The 14,687-nt window shown below is 34.2% G+C and overlaps 2 protein-coding genes across 4 annotated transcripts in view; one reads left to right on the forward strand and one right to left on the reverse strand.

Moving 5' to 3' along the window:
• The window catches only part of FUCA2 (alpha-L-fucosidase 2), a 60,583-nt gene that overhangs the window by 29,032 nt on the left and 16,864 nt on the right, over nucleotides 1-14,687 (forward strand). The window lies entirely within an intron of this gene.
• PEX3 (peroxisomal biogenesis factor 3) overlaps nucleotides 1-14,687 on the reverse strand; it is a 36,545-nt gene that overhangs the window by 3,135 nt on the left and 18,723 nt on the right. For both annotated transcript variants that reach the window (XM_027084760.1, XM_027084771.1), the window contains exons 4-11: nucleotides 14,123-14,166; nucleotides 12,749-12,873; nucleotides 12,375-12,441; nucleotides 12,213-12,267; nucleotides 11,515-11,683; nucleotides 9,859-9,929; nucleotides 7,630-7,752; nucleotides 235-331 (exon numbers count right to left, since the gene is read on the reverse strand). In XM_027084760.1, coding sequence (XP_026940561.1) covers nucleotides 235-331; nucleotides 7,630-7,752; nucleotides 9,859-9,929; nucleotides 11,515-11,683; nucleotides 12,213-12,267; nucleotides 12,375-12,441; nucleotides 12,749-12,873; nucleotides 14,123-14,166 — 751 coding nt within the window. The remainder of the gene's footprint in view (nucleotides 1-234; nucleotides 332-7,629; nucleotides 7,753-9,858; nucleotides 9,930-11,514; nucleotides 11,684-12,212; nucleotides 12,268-12,374; nucleotides 12,442-12,748; nucleotides 12,874-14,122; nucleotides 14,167-14,687) is intronic.

Raw genomic sequence — 14,687 nt, forward strand, 5'->3', positions numbered from 1 at the left:
CTGTCTAACACGTGTTGGACTATAACATGGAGAAAGGTATTCCCAACCTCATAAAAGTGCCATGATACATTATTACTCTCATGGGTCATGCTACCATACTCTACATGTGGTTTCAAGTTTTTGGTTTCTTTGAACAAATATCATAGAAGAGAAATGTAATTTTATGTTGGACAAATAGGATCACAACCAAGAGTACAGTCTGTTTTTAATAATACCCCCAAGCTTTCCTCTTACCTGAACAAAATGACTAGGTGTTTCACTGCAAACTGAATGGATCTGTCCATTTATTATTGGAATTATCTTAGCTAAAGGCAGGCTGACACTGGAAAGACTGAAAAATCATCACAGTAATAATTATTTTCTTAAATTATCTTATAGGAACTTAATATTTTAATTATAAAAGTAATAGTCATTGAAAAGTACTTATAGAAATGTATTAATAAGAAAATATAAACCACATATAATTCTACCACCTAGAAATAACAACTATGATGTCAATTGACATCATAATTAATTTTTTCCAGTAATTTTTTATATATATATATCTATACTTTTTGTGTTTTTAACACACAACTATAACATCCCAAGCAACACTTGTTTTGCATTTTTATTCACAGGTTATAATCATTTTTCCATCTCATTAAAAGTTCTTCCAAAGTTTTTGTCTGTTTTTTAATAATTATATAGTAATCCATCCTCTAGCTGTGACAATTTATATCATCAGCTCCCTACAGTTGGGCATTTAAGTTTTTGCCTAATATTCCTTAATATAAATAACTTTTTGTATTTACAGTAAATTACTGGGTCGAAGGGTATGAATGCTTTTAAGCTTTAAAATGTATATTGCCAAATGCTCTCTGCTTCTCTAACAGTTTATGAGGATACCTGCTCTATCATGCCTTCTTTCTACATCAAGCATTATCTTTTTCTTTAACCTTCATATGTCTGATAGCTGAAAATGGCATCTCACAGTTTTGCTCTGTATTTCTCTTAATTACTAGCAATGTCAAATGTTTTTTCCCTCTACTTCAGTGAACTGTACTGTCATCTAGTCAGCTGAGTAAGTAGGAAACCTGGGATCATCGGTACTTCCTTCTCCTGCCTATATCCAGCCTCTCCACAATCCTCAATATTTCTTAAATGTGTCTACTTCTCCCCATTGCCAAACCTATCCACACTAGGCATTATCTCTTCTCTAGACTACAGCAATGACCTTCTAACCTGTAAATGCTCAATAAACATTTCCTGGATGAATGAATGAATGAATGTTATGTGTGACTATATATATAATGACTGTTAAATAATGAAACTACTTTTTGTGTGTGGGTTAAAGACTTGATTTATTACATAAAATATCACATTTCATACATTTAAACCTGGGACTACACTAAAATTTTCCTTTTAAATATCATGAAAATGCTGAAGCTATGGTATCTAACTAGTATGCTGTGCTAAGATTTGAGGGAATGCTTTTTTTTTTTTTAGCATCTTTATTGGGGTATAATTGCTTTACAATGGTGTGTTAGTTTCTGCTTTATAACAAAGTGAATCAGTTATACATATACATATGTTCCCATATGTCTTACCTCTTGCGTCTCCCTCCCTCCCACCCTCCCTATCCCACCCCTCCAGGCTGTCACAAAGCACTGAGCCAATATCCCTGTGCCATGCGGCTGCTTCCCACTAGCTATCTACGTTACGTTTGTTAGTGTGTCTATGTCCATGACTCTCTCTCGCCCTGTCACAGCTCACCCTTCCCCCTCCCCATATCCTCAAGTCCGTTCTCCAGTAGGTCTGTGTCTTTATTCCTGTCTTACCCCTAGGTTCTTCATGACATTTTTTTTTCTTAAATTCCATATATATGTGTTACAATACGGTATTTGTCTTTTTCTTTCTGACTTACTTCACTCTGTATGACAGACTCTAGGTCTATCCACCTCATTACAAATAGCTCAATTTCGTTTCTTTTTATGGCTGAGTAATATTCCATTGTATATATGTGCCACATCTTCTTTATCCATTCATCCGATGATGGGCACTTAGGTTGTTTCCATCTCCGGGCTATTGTAAATAGAGCTGCAATGAACATTTTGGTACATGACTCTTTGAATTTTGGTTTTCTCAGGGTATATGCCCAGTAGTGGGATTGCTGGGTCATATGGTAGTTCTATTTGTAGTTTTTTAAGGAAACTCCATACTGTTCTCCATAGTGGCTGAACCAATTCACATTCCCACCAGCAGTGCAAGAGTGTTCCCTTTTCTCCACACCCTCTCCAGCATTTATTGTTTCTAGATTTTTTGTTGATGGCCATTCTGACTGGTGTGAGATGATATCTCATTGTAGTTATGATTTGCATTTCTCTAATGATTAATGATGTTGAGCATTCTTTCATGTGTTTGTTGGCAGTCTGTATATCTTCTTTGGAGAAATGTCTATTTAGGTCTTCTGCCCATTTTTGGATTGGGTTGTTTGTTTTTTTGTTATTGAGCTGCATGAGCTGCTTGCAAATTTTGGAGATTAATCCTTTGTCAGTTGCTTCATTTGCAAATATTTTCTCCCATTCTGAGGGTTGTCTTTTGGTCTTGTTTATGGTTTCCTTTGCTGTGCAAAAGCTTTGAAGTTTCATTAGGTCCCATTTGTTTATTTTTGTTTTTATTTCCATTACTCTAGGAGGTGGGTCAGAAAGGATCTTGCTGTGATTTATGTCATAGAGTGTTCTGCCTATGTTTTCCTCTAGGAGTTTGATAGTTTCTGGCCTTACATTTAGGTCTTTAATCCATTTTGAGCTTATTTTTGTGTATGGTGTTAGGGAGTGATCTAATCTCATACTTTTACATGTAGCTGTCCAGTTTTCCCAGCACCACTTATTGAAGAGGCTGTCCTTTCTCCACTGTACATTCCTGCCACCTTTATCAAAGATAAGGTGTCCATATGTGCATGGGTTTATCTCTGGGATTTCTATCCTGTTCCATTGATCTATATTTCTGTTTTTGTGCCAGTACCATACTGTCTTGATTACTGTAGCTTTGTAGTATAGTCTGAAGTCAGGGAGCCTGATTCCTCCAGCTCCTTTTTTCGTTCTCAAGATTGCTTTGGCTATTCGGGGTCTTTTGTGTTTCCATACAAATTGCGAAATTTTTCATTCTAGTTCTGTGAAAAATGCCAGTGGTAGTTTGATAGGGATTGCATTGAAAAAAGTGGAGAGATTTATGCATTCCTGAAGAGATCAGTCATTATTCTCCTTCACAGTACCTTTGCAGCATTTTTCTTTTTTTTTTTGAATTTTTAAATTTAACTTATTTTTTATACAGTAGGTTCTTAACAGTTATCCATTTTATACATAGTAGTGTATACACGTCAATCCCAATCACCCAATTCATCTCACCATCCCACCCCCCACCCCGCCACTTCTCCCCCTTGGTACCTTTGCAGCATTTTTCAAAACCTGTCATGATTTTTGTTTGATGTGTCTCTTTATATGTTAGTGAATTTGTCTTCCACAGAAATTGAAGACAGCACTACCACACAAGGTCCATGTGGTTTCATGCCCACCTCACTCACTGTATTATCCTAGCACTTTGTAAAGGGCCTGGTGCAGTGTGTGCTCAAAACATACTTGTTGACATGATTAATAAAAGTTTCATTCATCCATTGCTATGTCCCACCCCCAATGTCTACTTTCCCAATTCCACCTTCACAAAGCAATCAAAGTGATCCTACAATGTAAATCCCATCCTGTCACTCTCCTGCCACTTTTCTAGTGGCTCCCCAGCATTCTCAAGCTGACAATCATAACCTGTATGTGCTGAATTCTCCAACTTCATCTCACACCATTCTTTCCCTAGTTCCATCCTTTCAGCTGCCACACTGGTCTTCCAGGTCCTCGAAGTGTACTGTGGTCCTCCTGTCTTCAAAGTCTTTGCGCTATGACTTCTGCTCTGAATGTCAACTGCCTCACTCTATCCAAGACCTCATCTTTTTGTTCTTGTTCAAATTATTTCCTTGCAAACTCTACTTGACTTTCCATGTTTGTTCAAATACTTCTATTATATGCTCAACATTCTTTTCCTATATAACACTTATCATAGTTTATGCAATTATGTTTACTGTCTGTTTCTCCTACTAGATTATAAGATCCATGAGGACAGAGACTTAGTAAAGTACTTGATAAATAGCAGATGTTTAATAAACAGATTTTAGATAAATGGACAAATTGGTCATTTCTACATGCTCTTTTGTGAATTATGTTTGTGTCTCTGACCATCTCCTTCTTTGGGTTTCCTTCCTTAACTGATGTGTATATAATGCTATTAACCTCTGTATATGATGCATATAATTTGCAAATACTTCCCCAATATATCATTTGCATTTAATATTGATTATAAAGTTATAACTTACTTGATCTTTAACTTTTAAATTTTACTGCCAAACATTATTTTATTCATATAAAGTTCTTTACTTTCATTCTTAGAAAAACTTTCTCCATCTTGAGATCAGCTAAATATTCACCTGTTTTCTATCACTTCATTTATGTTTTGATTGTTTAAACCCCCTGGTTTTTGCTTTTGTTTTTGTTTCTGGCTATAAGTATGGTACAGAAGGGCTCTAACTTTATTTTACAATTAGTCATCTTACCATGACTGTCTTACCGTTATTTACTAAATAATACATCTCTTCCTAACTTTTATCATATGCTATATCTTGTATATTTTAGAGCCTGTTTCTGGATTTTATATCGTATTTCACTGATTCATCTATTCCTAGTAACATATTATTTGAATAACTGTACCTTATAATACATGTTCTATAGGGAAAGTATTCATTGCTCTACTTCTTCAATAATTTCTTGAGTATTCTCAGCCCTTTATTCCTCCTTTAGTACTATCAGTTTTTTTTTTTTTTTTTTGCGGTATGCGGGCCTCTCACTGTTGTGGCCTCTCCCATTGCGGAGTACAGGCTCCGGACGCGCAGGCTCAGTGGCCATGGCTCACGGGCCCAGCCGCTCCGGGGCATGTGGGATCTTCCGGGACTGGGGCAGGAACCCGTGTCCCCTGCATTGGCAGGCGGACTCGCAACCACTGCACCACCAGGGAAGCCCAGTACTATCAATTTTTCAGGTTCAAAAATAACAAAGCAACCACTCTCTAATCCTCAGTGGATTTTGATGGTACTTTGACCACATTTATAGATTAATTTTGGGAAGCTAACTTTACAAATTTTAGCTGATTCTCTTGGATTTCTAAGTATAAAATCATGTCACTTTCATATAACAATAACTTTTTTCTCTCCCTTTCTGAAACTAATGTCATTTTCTGAAGATAAGAATTTAACTTAGAAAATCAAGAGTCAACTAACAGTTTATTATACAGTAATAAACATTCAGTAAGTGTCTCTTCGCAAAATAAATATATAAAAATCACTGGCATTCCTGAATTTGGTTCTCAAAATTGTCTCTTCCTAGTCTTACTGCACTGGTTAGAATAATAAAATGATGCTGAATAAATATGACAATAGTGACCATCTTTATACTGTTTTTAATTTAATGGAAATAATTCTAGTGTGTTGCCATTAAGTATAACATTTGCTTTTGATTTCAAATATTTTATTATATAAAAAGGATTTTTTATTTCTAGAAGAGGTTTTATCAGTAATAAAAGTTATATTTTATTGAATGCTTTTTCAGCAACACTGAAGATGATGCTTGTTTTTTGTCCTATTAACTTATTAATGTTATGAATTAGTGTAATAACTTTCTTAATGTTTAAACTTCCTTGCATTCTTAAAATAAACCCTAATTAGTCACAGTCTTGGAGAATAACTAGAAATTCCAGGCTCTGATGTGAGACAAATGTGAGTGAACATCTGGCTTTACTACTCGCTGGCTGCGTGACCACAAATTATTTAATTTTTCTCTGTCTTAGTTTCCTCACCTGTGGCAAGAGGAAGATACTAGTACTTACTTCCTAGGGCTATTTTAAGAATTCAATGAGATAATGTTCTGAAAAATACCTATCATACTTGTATGTAGAAAAAGAAAACAGAAGTACTGGTCACTATTATTACTGCTATATATTTCTGGATTTCATTTTATATTTTATTTAGGACTCATATATATATTCGTACTTTAAGTGCATAGTTTTTCTTTTACATCCCATGTTTATCCATCATATTTTCTATTGGGTTGTTTCTTGTGATAGGAAAACTTTTAATATTATATATATATATGTTTATATATACACATATATTATATGCACATGTTGTATATATAGTATATACATAAATATATACATATGTAATATATACATATATATGTAAAATTTAATGTTTTATTAGTTTACATCATTTTTCTGTTGATTCTCTTGAGGGTTCTGGATTATTAATTGTAGTACACATAATTAGTGATATTTTCTTTCTTTGCCAATAGTTAAGTATAAACACTGAGTACTACAGGAGTGATAATGAGTACTACAGGAGTTCAGAAAAGACTATCAATGGCTGATGTAATTGTAACATAATTTTTATAATTCTTTAGTGTATAAGATCAAGTATTTGTTTATATTATATCAACTATTACAATTCTTATAACTACTCAGGAAATGACTAATACTTCTGCTAGGTAGAGATTATAGTGAAATTTTGTTGACTGGAGCACCTTGATTTAGGGAGTATTTTATAGAGGCTGAAATTTTTTTTTGATAATTTAAAGAACTGCTAAAAAACATTTTAGGATGATATTTAAATTGCTTCAGAAAATAAATTTTATGATGCTAGGCATTCCAAATCCTCAATGTTAACTGCAAATTATTCCTTTTTGTATAATAAAGATGGGTCCCAGAGAACCGGGCAAATACAATAATCTTGCCCTGTGTATTTGAGAATTAAATTGGACATTGCACATACATACTGCATATCAGTTAGTTACCCCTAATTTTAACAGATGAGTTTATAGTCAGTTAACATTGATTTAGTACCTATTATTTTCTGAATTTAACTTAAAAAACTGCAAAAGAGTGTAAATCCTAATAGGAGATTCAAGGTGCTCATGCTGAGATGATAAGAATATAATAAAACCATAAGATATCATTTGGCAGTGTGAATCCATGACTTAGTAATAGTTATGATTAAAATCACTACCAATTGCACTAAATAAACATTCCTAATCCTACAATAAGGGCTGTAGAACTAGGAGATAATTCATCAAGTGGGAATTTAGAAACAAGAATGCTTGGCTGAATTATACAGGCTAATTATGGCTTATAGTACTGGAATAATATAAGAGAAAACATTAAAACTTAAATAATGTTTTCAGTTTTGTATTCTAAAGAGTGAAATCTAAAAAGCCCCAATAATTGAAATTTGGCCTATAGAAAAAATAGTTTCACAACTTAAGTACTTTATATAGTGGCAAAATTTTTGGAAGAAATGAAAGTTTTAATATTGAATACTGAAAGAGCTCCTCCTAATGAAGGAGTCATTGGTTGAACAGAGTTTAATTTGTTGAAAAAACAAACATTCAAATTTATCCTCTAAGATATTTTTGTTACCTGGAACAAAAAATAAACACATCCCAAAGCACTATTTTATTAGAACATTCTTTAGACTGATAACATTCTTTTATGTCTTCTTACCTATTCATGGAGTTACCATGTTGCAGGTCCTGTTCAGTAGGTCGAAAGAACTCAGCCATATTGTCTAGCAGTCTACTAAATCCTCGGTTTAGACAGGTATTCAAAACTGTACTAAAATCTGGACTACACAAAATAAGAGGATAAGTTACTTTTCAGATTTTCAATCGAAAAGGACACAAATTCAATAACGATGTGGTTACCTTTGACAACCACCAACATTTCTAGTCACAATTTAGTTTTTAGACTAAAACACTATAAAAATATATCAAGGAGTCAATCTTAAAAGTTAAGCATAAAAAGTGAGCTTATTATTTAGCACAACACAATGAGAATATTCATGCATTTTGCTAGATTTTCTTACATTAGGCAGCACTTTATAAGTGTATTTTTATAAATATCAATAAATAGTATTACTTCTCTTGAGGAAACACTTGAGGAATCCTCTTATAGTCACAGGTTATTGGTTTGCCTTATATACTCTATCATATCATCCCAGTGAGACAGAATATTTTATTAACATGTACAACAGATGAGGAACTGGATACTTGAGGGATGAAGAAATCTGTCCAAAGGTTATGTAATTAGTAAATATGGGAGCCAGAATTTGAACCCAGGCCTTTTTGATCTTAAAGTTCAAGCTCTTTTTGTTACATCATGTCAGTACCTCACAAAAACTCTTTGATATAAAGAATAATATATGTATGCTATGAGAGTTAGAAACTGCCTAGTTGAACAGATTAGTTCTATCTTCGACATGTAGAAATCTCAATTCAACTCATGAGAGTGGAGGGCTAGGGCTATAAGTTTGGGAATTACTAACATACAGACAGTAAATTAGTAGGAGTATATAAAATTGCTTGGGGCAGCTGAGGATGAAATAAGAACAAATACCTGGGAAACACTAATATTTAGAGGAAAGGCAGGCATAGAGGAACCTAAGAAGAAATGATCTGAGAACTGAGAGAAAAATTAGATTTTTCATTGAAGCCATAAGAGAAAGGAATTTCAAGAAAGCCTTGATCACCAGTGTCAATTACTAGAGAAAGGCCAAGTAAGATGAGCATTACATGTTGACTGGATTTGGGAAAAGTTCACTGATGACCTTTTTCTAGAGCTTCATGGAGTGGTTTGAATAAGAAAAAAGTGGAGATTGCTACTGTAGAAAGTCAAGGGACTAGAACTTGATGAATTCAGATAGTAGAGTCAGTAGCTGAGTTAACCTAAAAATTTGCTGATTTTCTTCAAGATTATGAAAAAATATTATAAACAAAGGATATAATTTGCCCAGAAAACAGAACTAGAAAAAAAATAGAAAAAATGATCTTAAATTATCTTTAGTTGAAAAGAAACTTTGATATTTTAATCACTTAAGATAAAGTGGATGGAACTGGTATTACCACTAAGATTTCACAATGATAGAACTACCTCAACGAGTGTTAAGTGGCTCAATCAAGGTTGACCAGATAGTAAATAGGACAGCCAACCTTGAATCTAGGTCCTCTCGTCTTCTAATGCATAATCTGATGCTTTTTCCATTTCTAACACTCTGGCTCTCTTCTGTGTAATTTAAAATAGTAATACTCAGTTTAGGGAGGATGTGAAATTTTTATCACTCAAAGATTTAGGAACATTATAGACTATCCTGAAAGCGTTAGGGGAAGTAGTTCTCAAAATTGAGTACAGGTGTGTGTGCATACACATTAGCATGTGTGTACATGTGTCTACACCTGAGGCCTAGCTGGAGCTGGCTAGCTTTGGCTGCCAAGAGCATCTTTTCCCAACTCTCCAAGTCAGCACTGAGTGACCTCAAGTTGGTAGTCAGCACTGCTGTGGCTACAATTTGTTTCTGGTCTTTTTTCTTTACAGGGCTGGTTGTTAACCATTTACCACTACACACTGAGCATATGAGAATCACCCTTGAAAGCCTTCCTCAAAATATAAATGCTAACTATCTTCCAGTTCCTTAACTAGTATATCAGAGTCTCTAGGCTAGGAAAGTAGGTGGGGGCAAGGCATGGGTCTCCTAAAAAAAAAACCTTTGCTTCCCTCCCCACCCTAATAAGAGGACTATTAGTTTAGGTAGGAAATCCTACTTAAGGCAGGGGAATAGATTTTAAATTTAATTTTAACAGAATATTATGTTGAACGTTGTTCAAAAAAAACTATAAAATGGTCATAAGTACATTCAAAAAAGAAACACATGCTTTCTGTTACATGCAGTATACATACCTTTCCAACATGTCTCTAGTTTCATTGAGTAGTTTAATAGTGGTAACATCTCTAGGAGAAAGCCCACAGGCCTGTGAAATTAAAAGGCCACATTTCAGAGTTTCAAATATTAGCACAGGGTTATGATGAAACAAATCATATTAATAAACTCAGGAGTTCAGGAAGCCTAAAAGTCTATGTTCTACCAACAATCAAAAAATGTTAAACTCAAAACACTATAAAGGTTCATGTGCACAGGTAAGCAGTATTTAGAACATGAGTCACAGTAAGATCTTTGTTTATCTGACCCCTCTTGGACACATTTCTAGAATATACTTACAAAGAAAAAAATAGCCTTTGAGGTTGCAGAGGCCAGGGATTTTTTTTCTGTGATTGTTAAGACTTTTTATCAGGATATGTATGTGTCTTTTCTCATCAATCTAGTTTAGTCTAAGGCTCTGTGTGTCCTTTCAATCTGAAGTTGCAGGTTTAAATTTAATTCAGGTAAGATTTGGTCTATCATCCCTCTCTTCATCCGTTCTTTTGAATCATTTTCTTTTTTAATTCCACTGTTGAATTTTAAAATTTGGAAATTGCTTTATCATTCCAGAAAGCTTTTTAAATACTATTATTGCATCTCCTTGAGATTCTAATTTGTAAGTAAGTTTTCTCCTGTTTCTTTCATTAATTCTGTCAGGTCTGTTCTGCTCGTTCAATTTAGCCTCCATCCTGCAGTTCACAGGGTTTCCTCACATGGTTTGCTTTTTTTTTTGGCCTATTCATGAATGCAGGGTCTCTCAGTACCCACAAACATCTATCTCTGGGGTTTCTGGGCAAGGGGGAAACCGCAGGCAATGAAAAACATGGCAGTCTTTGTTCTAACAGGACCTTTACGCTGAGGTATGGCATAGGGGCCTCTCTGGTCTAAGACTTCTCCAATTGTTAAGTGAGAGATATTCTTCTCTCAACGGCAAAGAATGGATGCAATCCACTTAGGTATAAAATTTTTTAAAAATGAGGTCTATAACATGTACTCTTTGGCATTTTTATTATTCTTAACCAATGAATAACTTAAATCACAACTGGCTGGGACACACCAGTGTATAGCAACACCATAGCTGATAAATGTTAGATTAGGCCTTCTTTGTTTCTCAACTGGATGACTCCTTCAGTCCATTCAGATACTGCCATCATTGATTCATCTTAAAAAGCAAATGTGATTGTGGTACTGGCTTGATTAGAATTTGAAATGGAAGTTCAGACTCTTTATCTTGGCACACAAAGCTCTTTAGGATCTTGCCCCAACTACCAGCTTTATCTTCTGTTACCTGACCTCATACAGAAATGCTCTAGCCAAAGGAACTGAATTTGTCTCCTGTGTTCCCCAGGTGTAATTAATACATCTTATTCATTTTATATCCCAATCATACTAGTGTCTGTCACATAACTAATATTCAATAAAATTCTGCTGAATATCTAAAGTTTTTTCTAACTAGAAGTCAGTTCCATTTACAGTTTGTTTTCTAAATTAATGAGGTTTTATTTAAATTACTGAAATACATGTCTTTCAATCACTTACCTTTCAAGAGACTCAGAAATCTAAATTTTAAGAGATAGTGAAAAAAACCTTAAAAAAAAAGAGTAATTCGTTTGGTTAAATGGTTATGAATGAAGCACCTGAACTGCTAATGGAGTTTCTTCATCTGGCATCATATAATGGCACAATAAAGATCTGGATCCATCGTTATTAATCCAAGAAGAAGATTTATGTTGCTCAACGAGATCTCTGATTTCTTTTAGTTTTTGCTCCAAGTCCAAAAGGGACAAAGAATGTTTAAGAGAAACACTAGAAACAGAGAAAAGGGAATTGGGATAAATTGAAACTATACAACACATCCTATACACACTCTTACCCTAACAGGTTACTACCTGAGATCCTGTTTCAACCAGTCAAACCTGAAACTGCTGACTGTGAAATCACTAGAGTAGATTAAGAAATCAGCTACCCGTTAAGGACCAAGAAAAATCTTGTTGCAGATTTCACAAGAAAATTCCCACTGTATGAACGGGAGTTAAAAGCCTCAGACACAGATTTTTAAAAGCAGGTTTTTTATCTCATGACCCAAATATCTCTGGTTTGTTTGGAAATCAATCAATAAACAATGAAACATTAAATCTTTTCCCTTAGTATGAAAAGGTTGATACTGATGAAGAAAATGGATTCCACAATGTAACCCCGCAGGGCTGTGTCCATATTAGGTTAAGAGTTTCGCAGACCACCATTTGTCAAATCACTAGCTTCATTAGAACAATTCGAATTTTTCTTTTATTCATCAGAATCAGTAAGTCAGAAAAGCCAAAGCAAAATGCCTTACCTTCCTAAAATCTTCTGCACAGCTTGTTTAATGACAGTGATCAATTCTGTCAGGCCTATTAAAGCAAAAACAAACATAAAAGCGTTGTTGACTTTTTCAATTCCTCAATACTACGAATGAATGAATCAGAACTAGTTTACAGGTCACGAATAAGAATCTTACCATCTCCAAGGAGGTGTTGAATACTTGATAAATATTGCTGTTGGACATCTGGGGGGGCAAGAACTGTCTGTATAAAACAGAAATAAGGTACCCAATATTATTAGTAAATAATAATATTTTCATTATAACTTGAGCTGAGATTCTTTAGGACCTGGAACAACAGGAAAAATACTATTCTTTAACATAACAAAAAGCCTAGCTTCAAAATATGAAGAATAATAATGCTAAAAGTTTATAATCACATGAAATATAAAGATATTTATTCTATATGAATTATCATTCTATATGAATTATTTACCAAATAAATAATATTTGGTTAAATTTTGAACCTCTTGAAAGAAAGGGCAATATCTACTGAAGTCTATTAAACTTACGGTGCCATTTTTGCCAACTGCTGCATTATCCAGGTAAATATATCCACCAATTATGTTTAACTGGACTCGCAAAAGAACCACCAGCATGCAAGTACTGTACACAGCTACGATACTTCTTGTGAAACCTTTACAGAGAAAAGAAAACCACTTGGTACTAATTATTAAAATATAAACAAATGTGTAAAATCACAAACCATTCCTACAGTTATTTTTTCATAAGATGACTTTAAAAATACATTTGTAATTGTTTCAAGTACAAAAATATATCAATTCAAAACATTTCATAGTTTATCTGCTTAAAAAATGTTTATCGTAAATTAGGAATGATCTCTTAATTGAAACAATAACCAAAAAAAACAATAACGGATATATTCAGTGAAGGGTTATATATTATTAGCTTAGAAAGGAAAAAAAGAAAGGACTGGGAAGCATTAAGTGTTGCAGCCTCAGAACTCAGAGCTGTCCAGGGAGCTAGTCCTGAGCAAGAGAAGAGGGCTGAGCATGGAAGAGCTCCAGCCGTCAATGGCAGGTAAAAGAGGATAAAGGATAAGCCCGTTAAAGGGCTGGAGGAAGGTACACAAAGACAGGGAAACACCCAGAGACCCGGCTAGGACAGCGTGTTCAAAACAGAGGAGAGAGAAAGGTGTTGACTCTTGTGGAGGGGTCTAGTAGGATGAAAATGTCCAGTGGATTTAGCAACACAGAAGTTACTACTGATGCTTGAGACCTCTGCTTGGGTGGAGATACACGACTGGAAACCAGGCTCTAGTATGTCAAAGAGTGAGTACGAGTGAAGAAGGAAAGACAGGGAATGTAGAAATCTTTTGTATTATACAATGGATGTGAGAAAGTACAATAGCTGAAAGGAAATACAGGGTAGTACAAAAGTTTAGTTCATTTCAAATAGGCAAAGTTTAAGCATGATTCAGTTGATAAGGATTAGTTGAATGGATAGGAAAACACAGGAATAACTGACAGTATGAAGTTCTGAGACATGAAGATACATCTCTTCTAGGGCAGCTTTCTGCTACAAATTTTTACGCTAATCAAAGTCTGCATACAATATCAAAGTAAAGTTACTATCTGGGTTGGAGTAAAAACTTCCTTCAAAGTATATATTGTAGATATCAGTACCTAATATGCATATATGTAGTCTAGGACAGGTTTACATATTATCATAACAATACCACCACCACCGCTAATATTTATTGAGTAGTTTCTATGACCATTGATCTACTTGCTTTTTGAGAATTATTTAATCTGAAAAAAACTCTATGAGGTAGGTAAAGAAGAGTTACCCACATAATAGAGTACAAAAATTTCCCATTAAAAATATTTTAAGGCTGTGCTGTTGCACAGAATACGCAGGCTTACTTATTATCTTCAGATCCTCCCATATGTCTAGCTTGTTTGAAGGCCTAAAGAAAAATATCAGAAAATAATAATATAAGTAATCTAACAGAAAACTTTGAACTTTACAGCTCTATACTTAATTATATTTTATCACAGGATAACTGCAGAAAACAAAGCCCATAAAATATAGTAAAAACAACTGTAATTTCAGTAACTGATAATAACAACCATTTTCATAGTATCCTGGTGTATATCCTTCCAGTCTTTCTCCTCCTTCTGAGCATATGCATATTATAAAATCATACAGGAAAAGCAGGAATATTTATTTCTTTCCCTTATTTACTGTTTTATAAATAATGCAGTAGGTTCTATAACTCTTCAAAGGTAAGTAATGAAGTATTTTTTGTTTACAAGTATCATTACAAACACATGCATTTAAATGTGTGTTTGATGTGTTTCTACCCACTGTAGCTATTATCCTTACTGATGTTCAAACTGCCCATCTTTAACTATTGTGGGACTATTCAGGTTAGTTCCGAAGTCCTTTTGACACGACCCCTTTTAGTCTTTGACAACTTCCTTGCTC

This window comes from Aethalodelphis obliquidens, unplaced genomic scaffold (assembly GCF_003676395.1).
Source record: "Aethalodelphis obliquidens isolate GAN/ISIS:26980383/991018 unplaced genomic scaffold, ASM367639v1 scaffold3, whole genome shotgun sequence".
NCBI classification, from domain to species: Eukaryota; Metazoa; Chordata; class Mammalia; order Artiodactyla; family Delphinidae; genus Aethalodelphis; species Aethalodelphis obliquidens.